Source organism: Sturnus vulgaris, chromosome Z, assembly GCF_052056855.1.
Source record: "Sturnus vulgaris isolate bStuVul1 chromosome Z, bStuVul1.hap1, whole genome shotgun sequence".
NCBI classification, from domain to species: Eukaryota; Metazoa; Chordata; class Aves; order Passeriformes; family Sturnidae; genus Sturnus; species Sturnus vulgaris.
The window spans coordinates 35,225,468-35,243,936 of NC_142283.1; the positions used below are offsets into that span (position 1 = coordinate 35,225,468).

The following is an 18,469-nucleotide window of genomic DNA, read 5'->3' on the forward strand; positions in this document are numbered from 1 at the left end:
AGTGTACTGCCATGTGAAAGACTGGACATATCTGTACAGATGTGGACCACATCTTCCTCTTAGTAGCCAAATCTCTCAGACCACTCTTGCAAACCTTTTTCTCTACTAACACCGGATCATTGGTTGACTTTCTCAAAGAATCAAAAGGAAGACTAAAAAAATCAAGAATATAAAAAGCTAAACAAGGATGATGTTGGAAATTAAAGATGCACAGGGACTTGTTACAGAGGTACGCAGGGATTTGCACTGCAGTATACCTCTATTGATACGTGGCACTGAATTAAGCCTAACTTGAGTCGAGACCAATTGAATCCTGAATGACTATGTCTACATCTGGGTTTAAACAGCTGAATTTATCTGTCTTAAATCCACATGTTCAGTTGATACGGATTTTTTCTCTGACTGCTCTAATCCCAAGAAAGAAGTTACTGCACAAAAAGAGGTATTCCACTCAAAATAACGATGTTTTATAGCGGAATAGTCAATCAGCAAAATAAGAAAATATCAGTTACATATAAAGTAAGAAGTACCAGTAAAAACTTTTTCATATTGTATTAGCTCTGGGGAAAGAAATGTAGTTAGCTCCTACTGGCTGTAGGGCAAGTTTATGCTTTCAGGGCTAGCAAACACAACAGGTAGCACAATTTCTTTTTGTGATCCTTGGGAATTTCAGTCAAACCGGAAAAGTTTTCACTCTTTATTTATTAGAATAACACCATGTTCACAAAAGGGAGGGAGCCAGACCCATCACTGGTTACTTCACAAATAGATGGAAGCAACCAGTAGTACAGGTTCAGGTAAGTATTAGAACCACTTATAATAAAGGCATGGAATACTTACATAATGTAATGCTTGCTGAATTAGTGCTAATTTTCATTCAGTTTTAAGTGACTGTACACAGGCAAAGGGACTTTTCTGCAGTTAGTCTCTCATACTGATATTTCAATGAAGCTAGTAAGTGAAGCTAATTTCCTCAGGACAATTATGCATGGGTGATATCAGTACAAATAAAAAATACATGTATGAATAAAACTGACTTCAAAGCAGCCTGGAGTTGCTGGCAGTTCCAAACAAACCAAGAGCATAAATAAAGGTGCTGCTCTCTCAACATGTAGAGCAGTTCACAAGTTATATATCTACATTACTGCTAGATGCTATACATCTACATGTAGATGCTGCAAGAAATTCAATTACTGTAGCATCTGTTTTGCATTGTCTCAACCAGGCATTTGTAAGAGTAAGGTTGAAAGGAACAGATCAGGTAAGTACCTTTTTATCCAAGTACATAAAGACACCAGGATAATGCTGTTTTACCTCTTGCTGACTGAAGCCATTTAATTTCGTATCTGGCTTGTGTTACTTGATACACACTTGTCACAGACATTCTGGCAGTGGAGTAATACTTTAGGCCATCCTTGTGTTTTGAGTAAAAGGCAAATTTTATGACAATGCAATGCCACACCACCTCTGTTTCACACTGCATTTATTCAGTGCTACGATGACTGCTAGTTCCTTATGTTCCCAGGAGAGAATGGGACAAAAACTTCCAGCCTCACAGCATTTGTTAGTTTCTCTGCTTTTATTAACAAGCATATAATATTCATTGGCAAAACACTGGATACAAGCTTCACTATCATAAAATCAAAACATTAAGCATTAATCCCCAAAAGGCTTATTCAGACAAAACTAGCCACCAGTAGTACAGAAATTACACAGCAACACAAAGCATAAAAAATTGTAAACTCTTAAATGAAGCTAAGCCAAAAATATGGTTTTACACTCTGACAGTTCCAGAATCTTTATTATGCCACATATGAGGATAAAAGGCTTAGTGGTTGCACTGGCTAATTGTCCCTTAACTGCAAAATGATCCTGTTTGCAGAAGGAAAGAACAAACGTTCCATTTGTCCAGATAAGTCACTTGAATAAAAGATTCTCTCAAACCAATATTTTCAGTTTCAAACAGAAATAACAAAAATAGTGGAGTATCAGTATTCAAAACTCAGGAGTTCTTACTTCAGCTATACCTCTGTTTGAATGAATGATCCCACTGATGGAACCACTCAGGTTATTAGTAAAACCACCAATGTAAATGTTCATAGAATTGGACATTTAATTCCTACCCTACCACCAGGATACAGACAGGTTATTGTGGCTTCAAAAGATTTCCAAAAAACTCTTAAGTAGGATAAAATATAGAGCAAATAGCAGAGTAGTATCTTTAATTTGTATATAAATAAACAGGTAAAACATTACCTGTTGACTTGCCACAAGACCCAAGTTCCTATGTAATTTTTATCCTGACTGCAAGTTTTGATTAGAGCAGAGATTGAAGCATTGTTCCACGTTCTTTAATATTGTTTTCTGCAGCTTTTTCTTCAAAGAAGAGATCTCAAGACCCAAGTAACATCTAATTATATCTTATATAGGGAGACTTGTATGTGGAACAATTTCTTTCCCTGTTATCAACTTTAGACAGACTAACTGAAGTTGCATTAATATTTTCAGTGAAACATCCAAACTGAAGTGATTACCTGAGGAAAAGCAGAAACTTGATTTTTCTGTTCTGTAAAGCCTTCTGTACAAAATGTGTACCTAAGATTCATCTCACTGATGTACAGACTGGTTGGCTTTTTCCTATTATATTTATCTCCATGTAATATGCAGAATGCTGTAAAATAGCAAGTTATATTTATCATCTAGTAGAAAAAAAAATCTGTAAATCCCCTAGGACTGTGTTGTTATAAAGACAATAAGAGCCAGATAAGCTTTCAAAGGCTCATAGCCTATTGGAAAAAATAGCACCATCTTAGATGTAGTCTGATATTTTTTATGGTCCCATATCTCCTGAGTGACAATGTTGTGTATACTATTGCACAACCAATAGAAAAAATATTCCCAGGTGTGATGGTACACAAATATACCAGACTTAACAATGGCACAAAACATTTTCAGATAGGCTGCAAGTCTTGTCGATTGCTTCCACAATTCACATTAAGGTTTCTTGCAAGATCGTTTATTTTAAAATATTGCTGACAGATAGTTCTTGTACTTACAGAATTTTTAAATCCCCCATTTCACTCTTAAAATAAAAAATGGAACAAAGCATAAAACACACACACCCACCCCCAAGTAACAGCCCCAAATAAAACTCCATTTGAACAAGTGAGAAAAGCCATCTACATTCCTTTTAAATGTAATGGTAAGTAGATGCTACATTTACAATTTAAACATAAGCCTAATAAATGCATGTTCAAACCTATTGCACAAAAGCATAAGTAATGCTCTTTATCCATACAAAACAAAAACATACAGATGAAAGCTACTCAAACTCAATGTAAAAGGAAGAAGCTTGTAAAAACATCTTATAATTTCATTTTATATGCCCGTAAATAAAGCTGGACCACTGAAACCAAAAATACTTGGATGGTAAAATAAGACAGAAGGCTTAAAATAGAATAAATAATTTTATAAAGTTAAAATTTAAACCCCCAAATCTTACTTAAATTCAGTATTATATATTTTATCTGAATTCTTTATTTTCAATGAAAGTATACTTAATGAGACTCTAAGCCCAGGTGATTCATCAGTCTCATTGCTGCTGAGGATAATGCAACAAGATACTTCCTTACTGCAACTATTTACCAGCATAAGAAATTGTAAAAACTACTTCACAGTAATGGCATCTTCACAAAAGCCAAAATAAACTACCATGATCTCACCAGGACTAAGAAATATCTATGGCCAAGTCCAAATTTTAGTTCAACTTTGAACAATACCAGGGTTACTTTAGCCAGTATAATCTTGATATAAATTGTCTCTTAAGTGTCACAGAAATTAAACAAGGCTCTGACCCATAGAAGACCTTGCTATACATTGTAGTCTTCTAGTGAGACTAACATATGGTACAGACACAGTTACACCACTCCCAAGGGCAATTTTTGTAGTGAAGATGTTATCACATGTGATTCAGAAAAACAACTGAGTAACTTTGGGACTTTTTGTTGGTTTGGGGGTTTTTTGTTTGGTTTTCTTTGTTTGTTTTTGTTGGGTTTTTTGTTGGTTTTTTGGGTTTTTTTGGTGTTTTTTTTTTTGTTTTGTCTTTTTTTTTGGTTTTTTTTGTTTTGTTTTTTTTTACTGGTGCGGTTTTATCAGATTAAACACATTGCAAAAGCAGTTACACACAATTACAAGCAAAAACCCCAGCTATAGATATTAATACTGGCTTGAATTTATGTATCCATACAAACAGTTTTCTATATACTGATAGCACCATAACAAATTCAAGTGATTCTAAAGATGGTTATAAACTTTTAAGTTTTGTATTGTAAGTTGTTACAGCAAGAGATAGATTTGGAAGGCTTCTGAATTTGCGTTCGTAATTAATTTCTCAGTTGCTCAAGTACACAAGGAAACAATGAAATCCCAGTGTACTTTAACAGCACTGCGTCAATATCTAGTCATACAAAAATTTTCTGCAGTACACACACTTGAGGTAGACAGATCTCATTTATATGTGTATATGTATATATATTTTTGTTTGTGTGTATATATATATATATATATATTCTGATTAAGGCGATTAATCAGAATGCTGTCTGGCAGCTTTAGTTTTATGTCTACATCAGGTGCAGCCACTGTGTGTATACTCTGGGTGCACAGAATGGGAACCCCTACAGTCCTGTCCATATTCTCAGTGCCTCAGTGGCAAAGCCAGCCTCTTACTTACACTAGAACAGTAACAACAACGTAAGAAACAGCTCCAGAGAGGCCCAGTATGTCAGCTTGTGTACACATCCATACCACCTGCATTCACTGCTTTCACGGACAGTTTTAAAAAATGGTAGACACATGATCTCATTTGTTCTTTTCTGCCAGATCAAGTAATGCTAAAGACAGAAAAAATACTGAAAATACACAAACAGCAAGACAAAATCGGAGCCAAATTTGATTCCATGAATCACAGACATGCACACACACACAACACCACACAAGAACCAGATGTGGAGTTCTGTGTTAACCTAAACATTCAAATGCAGCTATCTTAGAATTTCACCTGCAAGGACAGCAGCATGTTCTGGCCTTTGTGTGGCTCTCCTTTCCATCTCCACAGTTCAGGAGGCTCCCTTTCATTCTCTGCTCACTTTTTTTTTTTTTAAATTTCCTTCCTACTCACATCTGTGACTGTAATCAAAAATAAGGAGCCTTGTTGTCAAAGGTAAGCACAAGCAGCAGCAGAGCTGGGAAAGGAGAACTGAAGACTCCAGAGAAGGAAATTAAGGGCACTATGCTGAGGAATGTAGTGCTTTGAAAACTCAAGAGGACGAATATTTAAAATGCTTAGATAAATCTCTTGCAGTATCAGCTTCTGGTTATCAAGTAATACTTGCTTTCTAGCAGAAGCAACAATGGAGCACAGCAAGAGAAAGCAGGGCTTCTTATCAAAAGACAATTTATCAAAAATTAACAGGGTTTAATAACAGAAATAGCAACTAGCATTTTCAGCTGACAGGAAAACTCTTCCAAAAATTAGGTTAACTATTTCCAGCTGGCAATAATAGGGCATACACTGTTTTCAGTGACTTCACACCTGTGCCAGACAAATGTTCTTACAATCGTACTATGGATGATACATAGTGGATATAGCTTGCAGAAATCACTTTCAACAATGAATTTTAAAAGCCAATTATTTCAAAAATCCGTACAAAAAGTGCAGTGAGCCCTGCTAAGTGCCATTGAGGGTGCTTTCTATAACATACATAGTTACATGTGTATTTAGATGTATGCACCCATACATACATGAATGTGTATTACCTTGCATCCATTAGGGCTGATGCAAGCAAAATTACTAGTTAAGGCCAAAAGGTGCTAAAATAATCTTGTCTTGACTCCCCCTTCCTCCCCACCCCATGTAAGCTAGGAATTGATGTAAGGAAAATGCTATGGTTTCATAATAAAACAGCTAAAGAAATTCAAAGCTACTCATAGTACCTAAGGAAGTTTTAATCAGTGAAATGAAAAATCTGCCAATACTCCCAAAGTTGTCCAAGAGCCACTGTTTCAACAGCTAGTGATAGCAAATTATCCCTAAATTAAAAACTGATTTCTGCAAGCCACAAATATATAAGAAAAGTTTAATTTTAAGAAATTCACAAATCTAGCACTTGTGAGTATTTGTCATTACATGGTGCATTTTATACCATAGCAAAATATGCATCACGGCACATAATCAACTGAAATTATTTATATTAGTCTTACCAAATTAACATGTATACAGAAGTATCAAAACTTTATTAAAACACAAGGTGAGGGAGAACAATAACTGGGCAAAAATGACAAATTTATTGGTTTCCCAGATTTTCTTAAGTTTTCAATGCAGCGTAATAAGTTATCACCAACCACTGTATTATCAGGCATGTTCAATGCTCTACAGAATAACTTGAATAAAGCCAATGCAATCAGGCATACTATATAAGACAATAACACTTTGCAAAAATATAGTTTTTAAAGATTTAGAATGCAAGAAGTAACTAAATGCAACTTGGTGTCAAAAGCAACATATTTATATCACCCCACAACACTTTTTTTCTGTGTGTAACTGTAAGAGACAAATCAGGCTGAGCTACATGGAACTGTGAAGTGTTTTCAGTATCTGTAAACTTAATGCTGGTAGTGTCTTGCTGAGTTGAAACTTCTTTCTTCCGTACAAAAAAGGTATAAATATTGTCTGCCCAGAAGTCTAGGTAACACGTCCCTAGAAGAAATATTCAGGACAGTCCACTATGAAAGCCCTCCAGTCTTCCAAAATTATTCAGCTGGTTTGTGTCATGTGATTAGTGATGCACTAAGAAGGTGCCAGATGATAGTCTCTGCAAAAAGCTCTGTCCAGAAGGACAATAAAGTTCCCTTACAGCAAGTCCATTTTGGGTCTATAATGTAGCAGTAGAGGTGCTTTCTGCAAGACAGAAATACCAGTAAGTTAAGAAAAAAATCCAGAACTAATTTATGCAGTAGGAAGAAATTCTGCGTCATAAACTAAAGCTTCAAATTAAGACAAGAACAGCTATCTGATCTGTCAAAAATTCACCAAGACAAAGACAAGGAGTAACTTCATCTGTGGGGCTCAAACAAATGACAAAGAAATCTTTCCCCTTTATCTCAGGAGCAGATCTGATTATCTTGGAAAACTTCCTGAAGTTAGAGACATGTCTAGAAAGCAGCATTAAGGGTATGTGGTACTTCACATTTAATAGCTCTCACTTGATTCCTCTTATGTAAAAGCATCTATTGGGTTTTTTTTATGAATAGGCAAACTTCTAACAACCACAACATCCTGTGCATGGAGTTCCGTGTCGCATGGAAACAATTACTTCAGCTTGTTTGTTCTGGACCTTCCATGTCTCAGTTTCATTTTACATTCACCACTTCTTTCACCTGGAAAGGCAGTTTACAGTTCTGCATTCCACATGACTCACAATTACACAGATCTCTCACAGGTGAAGAGTAGACTACACAAGTGTTCATCGATTTGATCCTTCTATTTGATTCTCTCTGCTACACCACAAAACCCTAACATATGCATCGTATCCTTTGATCTATACCTACATTCAACTTCAGGTGTTTCTTAATCACCTGTCACTCAGAACTGTAAAGACTTCATCCAAGAGTTTATCATCAATCTGTCACTAACCTAAATAATGACAATATTGTCACTGAACTGTTAATGAACTACTCAAATCCATTTCCAGGTCATTCAGAAAGACCATATGAAAGAGATTTCAGTAGGATTCCACTTGTGAAATCTCTGCATTTTTAACACTGACCATTGACTTTATCCTGTGACTCTAACACAGGTCAATTCTTTTTTAACTCCAAGACAGAAACCTATTTCTCTACTCCCACGTGGACCTCTTTTAGATATGCCTCCAAAGCCACTGAGTGATTTCACCTCAGTGTACACTGTATGGTCAGAATGAGCTGCTTTTGCATTACCAGTATGAACTTCTTGTTCCAATAACCCCATGCATCCGTATACTGACTCTGTTCTGTGTTGACTTCCCTCCTAAGTGTTCAATTTTGTTATTCATTCTTACTGCCTGAAGGGGTTAAAAATCATACTTTTTGTAGCTTCTACTTCCTCTGCTAGACTTGATAACAATTTGACAGGTAATGCAGTGTTCCCTTTTCTCTTGCAATGAATACTTAATTCTCCTTTCCTTCATTTACTGGAAACAAATAAATACTTGGTGTCTAAGGATGTTGTAGTAGATATTTATAAAAGTACCTTTAATAAAGGTATACTGCAGTATCGTTCTTAATTAACGCTATTTTATAAACATTTTATTTGGCCACTTCATGATTTACATTGAACCATTGTGTCCTACCTTAAATCTCCATCTAGTAACAACTACAAACTTGAGCGTGTGGTCCTTGCCAAGAATCTCTTCATTGCATAATATATCCAGCTGACAAAATGAAGGTTACAGTTAATTCATTGGGACCCAATACACCAAACAACATATTTCACATACTACTACACATTTGACAAGCCTTTTTTCTCTTAAGATACTGCAACTGATAATCCTGCAGTTGCCCTGCAGACAAAAATCATACCAGGAAAGAAAAGGTAGTATCTGCTCTCAACATAAAATACTGAAAGACAATGTCAATGCCTGCCTAGGAAATACAGTATGATCTGAACTTAACCACTTGATTTATCTTCCCAAGCAGTACTAATGTCCTTTCCTGAAAGCTTTGCATGCTTTTAAAAAGGTTGAATACATGAACAAAGACACAGAAATCTCAAAGAGAGCTGCTATTAAGTATACTATGATTTTGTAGGTTTTTTTACCTAACACCAGTCAGGTGGCATTGTTACATAGATAGACTTTTTTAAAAAAACAGTCTGCCGTATACTCATATGCCATATTTAGGAGGTTTTAATAGATACACAACAATGTTTTCTATCTCAGTTTAAAAAAAAACTTGATACCAGAAACAGTGAGGACCTCAAAAGAAAAGCATGAGGATCAAATGAATTCTAATCAGCTGAACGACAATATTTCAACATGAACTAAAACCAGGGAATAAGTATGAAAATAGTACCACCAAGGTGGCTTATATTACAATGCTTTACCCCACAGCCCAGAAAGGACTGAATATGCATGTAACCCACTTACATGGCAATAACTCAAACTCAGAATAGACTGTGTCAAGCAACCAAGTGACCACAAGCTCAAATTCTCCTTCTACATTACTTGGTACTGGTACAATGATTACCGGACCATTTATGTACTTTTTAAGAAAGTATTAAGGAATAACAAAGGAATATACAATGAACTGAAACTCCTGAAAAGCTTTTCTTTCAGTTGAAACCAAGTACATTTTTAAGTTACAGATTGGCACAGTGCACAGGAGTGCTTAGACATGCATATACCAAAAGAATATTAATTAATTTTAAAAAACCCCTTTTGAACAATCTTTGTAGCTATGCAGCTGCTGGGCTAAAGCCAGAAGTCAATGACCTCTGAGCCCGCTGAAACCAAGACGAGATTCGTGGTTTGTTTCAGGAAGACTGGCAAGTTTGCGGATATACTTGAACCATAAGACAGAATGTTAGTTTGAAGTGTACAGAAGTTATGAAAGAAAAGTGACAGAGATGCTAATTGGCTGTTGACAAGTTTGAGTGGCAAGGTGTTAACACACTGCACTGGAAAACAGATTATTTGATTTGGATGAAATGTCTTAATGAAATTCAGTGAATCAGCATCACAATACAGAATTGAGAGATGTCAAGCTGAGAGTCAACTGAGATGTCCAGAAATTGTGACCAAGATCCAGCCAAGTGATAAACAAGGGCTGCTTTCATAGCTTGCCACTGTTAAATTTTGCACTTCCTCTAGACCAGATTCAAAGTATTGCCTTTCCTTCTGTACCTTTCAACTTAATTCTTCCCATGACTCCCTGTAAAGACAGGGAAAGGTAGGCATCTGATAACACTCTGGTTGTGGTAGGCAGAAAATTCAGATTGAGCTTAACTAAGTGCACAGAAAAGAACAACGTATTTGTAGTGCTTTCTCTTCAACTGGGCTTTAGTGTTGTTCAAATGCTGTTTTCTGCCTGGCCCTTGTAGAGTGCAAACTTCCTGAAACACTGGGGATAAACTCAACTGCAATCTACCAAACAAATCATCTTGCCAGAGTCCATTGCAACACATGTGGAAGCACATAACCAAGTCTTTTAGCTCAACTATTTATAAATGCACATAAAAAGATGCACTTCAAAATAAATGGAAAGTCTTATACAGAACCAAGAAGGACAAGAAAATATATAATTATATATATTATAATATATAATAATATATATTATAATATATATAATAACATATAATTCAAGAAGCAGTGTATGCTTCTGTTTTCTGAAAATAAAATCAGAATAAAAGACATCATTTTGCAAAGAAACAAACCCATCCCTTTCCAGATTTTGTATCTGTAACCTTATTTTTAAAAATTAAAATATTACCTCATTAAAAGAAGAAAGGTTGAGTTTTTTGGCAATGAACTTCTTTAGATGCAAGACTGTTGCCTGTGCAGAGCAACGAATCCATTTTCGTTTCAATCCACGCAGTTTGCTGCTATTGCACTCCAAGCAGATGCTTACCTTCAGGAAAAGGCAAACAATCGAGTTGGCTGCAACAATTTTCTGCAGTCTCTCTTATGTATTCCACACGCAGTTTTTATTAATCCAATTAAGTAAAGTACAGAACTAGTATTCTTTAAACAGAAACGCCTATTAAGAAAACCACATTTTCTAGGATCTCATAAGCTGAGTAGTAAATTATAAGACAAAAATGTTCAAGTAATAATTTTTGATGTCAGAACGAGGCTCCTTCAGTCCAAATTCATGGGTTGTCAATAGCTTAAGAGGACCATATGCTAAAAGCTAGAGCAAGAAAATGGTAAGAAAACCAGTGCCAGCTCTTAACAATTGCTTCTAAAATAATTTCTTACTGTTAATGCAACTGCTAATCTAGTTTAATTTTAATATGTTTAAAAAGAATGAATACAAATGATATGACAAATTTTTCACACTATTACTTCTTTTCCCATCCAGCTATTTGTTACAGTCTAAGCTCGTAGTGATGGATGATACGCTTGCATTGCACTAGGAGGATCTAGTAATGAGTACAATCCCTTTGAAAATTTCCTCAAGTGGCAACTGAAAAGCAAATTAACCCAAGCTTAAGTTACTCTGGACACACGTAACCAGAAAACATAAAAGGCATGGCTTGTTTATCCCAGGAGGACAACAAACAAGCTTTGTATTTAAAACTTAACAGCGGGTTTCCCTGCTTTTATGGTATTTTTATGATAGAGGGCTAACACTGACTTAGTATTAAAGGCTGAAAACAAAATAGGTAGTAAAATAGAGTGCTGTTAACAAACTGTCTGACCACCCAGGAGCCATGCTGGGAGCCTCATTCACACCACCTCTGCTGGGATAGAAGCCCCTTCACAGCTACACCCCTCACACTCACATTCAGACCAGGATTCTTTACCAGCTCAGTCTCAGGTTTCCCATGGCAGATTCTCAGACATCCAGTTCCTTCAAACAGCTTAATCATGGTGCAATAGCACCAGCTCCAGCTGGTGCCTCTGAAAAGGAACCCTGAACAAAGGAACCCCTGGGCTTTCATACCCTCACAGCACCAAAGCCTGGGGGTCTCAGCTCCTGCTGTGTCTCAGTGTCCAGTCCCCAGGCTGGTGCCACAGGTCCCTGTGCCCTTTCCTGTGTCAAGGGGTGGAAGTTCATGGCCTCTTGCCTCGGGCACCCATCCAGAGCTCAATCTGCAGCTCTCACTGCAAATGCACCTCGAGCTACCTTCACAGAATGTGTTAACAGTGCCAGAGGTTTATTTCCTCAGTATCAATACACATTCAGCTCAATATATCATGGTAACACTGGGGTACACTCCTGTAGAAGGTGGAAAATTACATGAATTTATTTTGACAGCAAACTTTGAAGATTCATAAACAGTCAGAACAAAGACATTTGCATGAAGATTTGAATGTATTCTCCATTCCTTCCAAAACCCAAAGGTAAAACCTCATGCTTACAAAAAAATCGTTGCCCAAACTGCATCGTGTTTGTATCAGAGAGCATGAAAAGCACCTTGAAAAAAAGCTTATTTTCTTCTCTGTTAGGTTATCAAAGTTACCTTACAAAAGCGCAACAGCTAAAACACAAGATAAAACTAGAGCATGCCCTATGAGCCTACCTGTTCATCACTTCGGTGGTAGTCATTATCTTCTTCCTGTTTTTCCTCTGAAGTTTCTTTATTTATATTTTCGTCTGCTTTAGTTTCACCTTAGATAAAAAAACCCAGATATACAGGATACATATGTATTATTTTTATATAGAAACCCCAGATATACTCAGAGCAGCCTTTAATGCTAATACAATTAAAACAGCACATTTCAGGACTGCAGTATAGAAAAAGCTTTGCTATCCCCAAATTGTGCTTATTGGCTCAAGCAACACTTGCAGCCAACAGCCTGTGACATGAAAGAGGAGAACACCTATGGAGCTCAGCTGCTAGCAGCCCAGAAGCTGGGTAATTTCACAGTCCCCATGCAGGCACTGCTATGGAGACCGAGTTTGCCACAAGCAACATGCTATTAACAGCTAAAAACAAAAATTCTGTGCACAAATAAGGGACAGGGAAAAACAATCCTATGCTGACTCTATTCCTCACTGTTAGGAAACAATTGTAACTGTAATATACTCACTGGGCACATGCTTCCAACAGATCAATTTATCAATTTACTAGATGCCACCCACCAAAGACAGAATAAATAAAGGACTATTTACCATTTCGATGAGAATCTAGGTGCTGTTTTGCAGAACATGTCTCCCCTTTGATGTCCCCTGGAACTTCCATGCCCAGTTTGTGATAAAACTCCCTTTGCTTTTTCATTTCCGCTGTTTAAAATTGTAAATATTAATCCCTGTAATAAAGTTCTAATGCAATATTTATGAAGTTATTCCAAATCCCTTCCCACTTAAGGACTGCCAACAAGTAGTGGTGGTGTCATTATTTACTGTCTTCTATCTCTGCTATCTCATCAAGTCATGTCCCCTCTTGTTTTTCAGAATTACAACAGCATAAAGTAATCCGTATAATTATCACTATAGCATTATTGCTAGAATGAGATGTAATTTAAAATTCTGTAGCTAATTTTGAATAACCCCCATTTTTAATATGACCATATTTTAGTCAAAACATTGGTTTTGAATTTTTATTTATAGCTCTGATTTTCAATATCCTAGAAATAATTTTGGAAGTATTTATTTAATCACACTGATATTTCAAAATTCTCTGGTTAAAAAGCAGATTAAATAGATTAAAATACTCTATTTAAATGAAAGCTTTAACATACATTAAGACAAAAAATACTGAGGAATTTTTATAAAGTATTTCTTTAGTTTAACAGATCTAGTGTCAAAGAAGATTATGAAAACAGAAATGGAAAGTTCCCTGGTAAGAAAGAATTCTCAAAATAGCAGGGACTAAAAGCAGTTCTGCATTGTATTTTACCTCTGAAGATTCTAGAAAGCTTGCACAACAGTACATAGTTTAACAAAAACAAACTAAGAGTTATAGTATGGCAACATTCAAAAGTTGAAAGATTATTCTGCTTTACATAATACTGCTCTTGGAAGAAACATCCTGTGTTGCCTCCCACCAACCCCACACTCAATTGCTGCTAGTACAGGTATGAAATTAAATTAATTGCCAAAAATTATACACGTGAAAGAGCCTGGTTTTCCACTGTATTTTTTCTCTTTGCCCACCCCTGCCCCCTTTTTTATCACTTGAAACTCTTTTATTTTAGTGCCAAAAGGTATGTGCAAATTAACCTCTAAAAAGATCACACCACAACTTACCTTCTTGGAGGCCTGGCACAAGTTTGTAAACAATATCTTGCATTGTTCTGTCATGACTAGCAAGGGAAAACAAAAATAAAAACAAAATCAAAATCAAAAGGCTAAGTTCACTACCTTGACTGAAAACATTTCTCTTTAAAAAGTTCCAGTACTAACCATATGCAAAAATCTCTAAATTCACCTAAGAAGAATTTTACTTCTTAATCAGTATTTCTATCAAACCAGAAAGAACAGCAACAAAAAACAAATTATGAAAACGTACAGGCTAAGACAGAAAACAAATGGAAGTTTGAGAAAGACTAGGCTGTGGAGGAAATCACCCCACTGAGTATGTCCTTCTGCATGAAGCCAAGTATGTCACTAATAATCTGAAATTCTTTTCCAACTTACAGATAAACTCATTTTTATCACAGAACAATCAAGGATAGCTTGTTTCTCACTCCTATAGACTAATTTCTCACATTTCTAGATTAGTAGTCTTTACTAGGATTCTTCTAAAATGCATGAGAAGAGGTCACAGAAAAAGACCACAACAACTAAATTTACTTTGTTCTTAAAATATAACATTTTAACTGTGAGAAAGATTATGTAGCTAAGTAGCCTGTAAAGGTAGTGCAGTTCAAATGAAAAAAGGTAATAATCCCACTGCAAATAGAACAGTAGGGCCAGTTAAGATTCTAAACTTTAATTCCAAACCCTAGAAAAATCCTGTTCCAGTCTAAAATAAGTTATGGTCTCAAAGAAATTAAATATTACATTGAATTTCAATTAAGAAATAGTATAAGAAGCATTTAAAGTGTCTGCGTTGGCTGTTGCAATGTCATTACCCCAAAAGAGTCTGCAGTATCAAGTCCTGAATCTGACTTGAACAGAAAAGGCTTACAAGAATAGTCTCAGGCTTCTCATCATCAGACATAAGCACTTCACAGCAGTGAAGATCAGTAAGCAGTAAAGACAAATCAAGACATTTATAAGCAGTAATTACAATATTTTAAGTAGCACTACAACAAGATTCAGAATATGACTTGTCCTAAATTCAAATCATTTTGACCAGAAGAAATTCCATTTGTACAGGATTATGAAGTGTCACATACGGACTGCAAACACATCGCCAAAAATATTTCAACCAAAATATGTAAGTAAGACATCACCGTTACACCAGAGGTGGCAATTTGGGGGTTGGAACTAGATCATACAGATGATCTTTAAGGTTCTAAAGAATTTTAAGATTCTATGACGCTATTTAAGAGTATTTAGAAATGTAAACAAGAAGACATTTGGTTTACCTATTTTTCAGACAGACAGCGGTGAATAGGAGTTTAAATCTCCATTTTCAAACACTTTGTGAAACTCTAAACTGTCGATTTTTTTTAAAGGTAAGTAAATATATCCAAAAGTAAGATGGACAAAGTCTGTTTCAGTTTTGATGGGGCAGTATTTTTCAACTAGCTCAAGCAACTTATTCAAACTGAAGTGTATTCAACAACAAAAAACGAGTAACAAATTGTCCTCTAGCTGTTCTCAATATCACGTTGTTTCCTGGTCCCTCTTTGCACAAAAACCAGCTTTTTGAACCAAGACAACCATGTCTCTCATGCTGTTTATTCATTCCTGCCTATTTGCATCTACCTGTCCCTTTGATTATACACTCATACAGGATACTATCAGTCTATTATATAAACATGGAGACAGCATACTTAGTTTCAGGCTCCTGAATGAGGATGAGCTTGAGCAATGTAAGGGTGTATATAATATTGACAGTTTTCTGTAAAAGTGCAATCAAACTCACTTGCTATAACCTCTGCTTCAGAAATTGTTACAGAAATGAGAAAGGCAGATCGAAAAATGAACAAATACAAGTTCTTTATAATGGAAGACAAAACACTACTTGATATGCAACAGCTAATGCAGACACACCATCACAATGAATTTTCATCAGCAGGAGTTACTACACCACAGTAAAATGGAAATAAAGCACTCAAGAAAAAGAATATCTTTTCTAACAAGAAAATGAGGAAAAAACCCAACAAAAATATTTAGCAAAAGTGCAATTTGTCTATGCAAATGAAGATGGAAAATTAGGTGAATTGCAACAGCCAACATGGCTTTCACTAAGAGCAAACCATGTATGACAAATGTGGTGGCCTTCTATGATGTGGTTACAGAGACTGTGGATGAGGAAAGGGTGAGTCATGGCATCTATCTGGACTTGAGCAAAGCATTTAATACTGTTCTGCACAACATGCTTGTCCCTAACTGGAAAGGAATGGATTTGACCAATGCAGCACTTGGTAGATAAGGAATTAGCTGCATGGTTGCACTCAAAAGAGCTGTGATCAACAGTTCAATATCCAAGAGCAGACCAGTCACAAGTGCTGTCCCTCAGGAGTCAGTACTGGCACCATTGCTGTTTAACATCTTTGTCAGTGATGGTGGGATCGAGGGCACCCTCGGTGAATTTGCCAGCAACACCAAGCTATGTGAGGCAGTTGACACACTGGAAGAAAGGAATGCTTAGGAGGTGGGTCCATACGAAGCTCAAAGTTCAACAAGGCCAAGTACAAGGTCCTGCATCTGCGTTGGGGCAATCCCAAGCACAACTTTAGACTGGGCAGAGAAAGGATTGAGAGTAGCTCTGAGGAAAATGACTTAGGGTATTAGTGAATGGGAAAATCAACATCACCTGGCAATGTGCACTTGCAATCCAGAAAAACAACTGCATCAAAGGAAACTTAGGAGCAGATCAAAACAGCTGATTCTGTCCTTTTACTCTGCCTGCAAAAGACTCCACCTAGACTGCTGCTTTCAGCTCAGGGGTCCCCAGATAAGAAGGATGTGGACCTGTTGGAGTGAGAGCCATGAAAATGACAAGAGAGAAGGACCTCCTCTCCTGTGAGGACAAGCTGAGAGAGTTGGGGCTTAAAGCCCAGAGAAGATAGATTTCAGGGAACTCTCAGAGTAGCCTTCAAGTACATGCAGGGAACCCACAAGAAAACTGGAAACAAAACTTTTTACACGGGCATATCATCATAGGACAAAGGGGAATAGTTTTAAACTAAAAGATGGCAGATGTGGGTTAGATAATAGGTAGAAATTCTTCAGTAAGAGTGCCAAAGCTGGAAGAGGTTGCCTAGAGAAGTTGAGCATACTCCACCCCCAGAAAAGTTGAGTCCAGGCTGCATGGAACTTTGAGAAACCTGGTAAACAGTGTCCCTGCCCACAGCAGGGCAGCTGGAACTAGATGATCTCAAAGGTTCTTTCCAACCTAAACCATTTTATAATGATTCTATGACAATCTTATCTGTTCCTCTGATTTAAGCAGATCTTTGAAAGATTAACTGAACGATAAAGCTGAAAATTATTTCTGTCGTTACTGTCAGACACTGAAAAGCACTGCTCAACTGAGACTAATTTTTGATAATTTTGTAAAAGTGTAATTCTTACAAATGTTTCATAAATATAGTTTTTACAACCCAAGCATATAAAATGAGGAATGACTAATTCCCATTAAAAATCACACAGAAATTAAACATTTACAAGTGCATAGTTCAGTTGTTTTTAAGTCTGGAAAAAGCTGTCATGCTAAGGCCTTGCGAATTCATAGCAGAATCCTCAATCTCCTTCGAAGTTCTTTTTAAATGTTTAACATGCTGATAAGCAAGAATGAAAATTTTAGGAGCAACTATACTGTATCAAAGGGGATGAACATGTCTAGAGTGAAGCTACTTGCATTTCTACTTTTATACTTACCCAATATACTGTAATGGGTGGCTCTGATGTATAACAATCCTGCAGGTTGGACAGGTGTTGTTTTCCTCCAAATATTTCACTAGGCAGCTTCTACAGACTAGTAACAAAGATATTCACAATTAAAAACAAATAGAAGTGGCATAATAAAAGTCTTGTTTTATACAGTCACAGAATGCACATTACTGAAATTTTCATAAAGTTCATTTTTTTACATTATATGTACATGATGTGCATGATCTTGTAGAATACAGTTTGCAGTACCTTTCATTCATTTTCTTTTAAAATTCTTTTCAAATTTCATTTGAAATTTACTAGAACAACAATTTATAGGAGGTCAACATTGCATGGATGACATCACAGGAACTATATGCCATTAAGAGATCAAACGAAACGTATTTGCTTTAACCCTGGCCACAAACAGAGCAAATGTGTGTGGTGCCAATAAGGCCAACACAAAAAACAAAAAACCTAATTCCAAAGCAGGAAAGTGGATATCTGTGTGTTATTTTAATTCTAACTTTCACAGAGTACACTACAGCTAAACTTCCACAGAAAAAAATATTACATTGTCACAGGCCCTCAGTATTAGTAAAATGTCCTCCTAGGAGCTGCTAAAATAGTCATTCACTATTAAACTGCACGTTTCTATATGTATGCACACAATCACCCATCTCTTTCAAAGTAAACTATTTATACACCACTATTCTCTGTCCTGCCCCAAAAGAGTACTCATAAAATACACTATTACATGATATTCTCACTCACCTGAAGT

The 18,469-nt window shown here is 36.3% G+C and overlaps 1 protein-coding gene across 4 annotated transcripts in view; it reads right to left on the reverse strand.

Annotated features, from left to right (window-relative positions):
- Positions 1-1,560: 1,560 nt before the first annotated feature.
- Positions 1,561-18,469, reverse strand: part of PCGF3 (polycomb group ring finger 3) — a 55,758-nt gene continuing 38,849 nt past the window's right edge. For all 4 annotated transcript variants that reach the window (XM_088157401.1, XM_014887123.2, XM_014887127.2 and 1 more), the window contains 7 exons: positions 17,698-17,794; positions 13,948-14,003; positions 12,871-12,981; positions 12,278-12,366; positions 10,522-10,659; positions 8,385-8,465; positions 1,561-6,955 (listed from right to left, as the gene is read on the reverse strand). In XM_088157401.1, the coding sequence (XP_088013527.1) occupies positions 6,908-6,955; positions 8,385-8,465; positions 10,522-10,659; positions 12,278-12,366; positions 12,871-12,981; positions 13,948-14,003; positions 17,698-17,794 (620 nt within the window). In that variant the 3' untranslated portion in view covers positions 1,561-6,907. The remainder of the gene's footprint in view (positions 6,956-8,384; positions 8,466-10,521; positions 10,660-12,277; positions 12,367-12,870; positions 12,982-13,947; positions 14,004-17,697; positions 17,795-18,469) is intronic.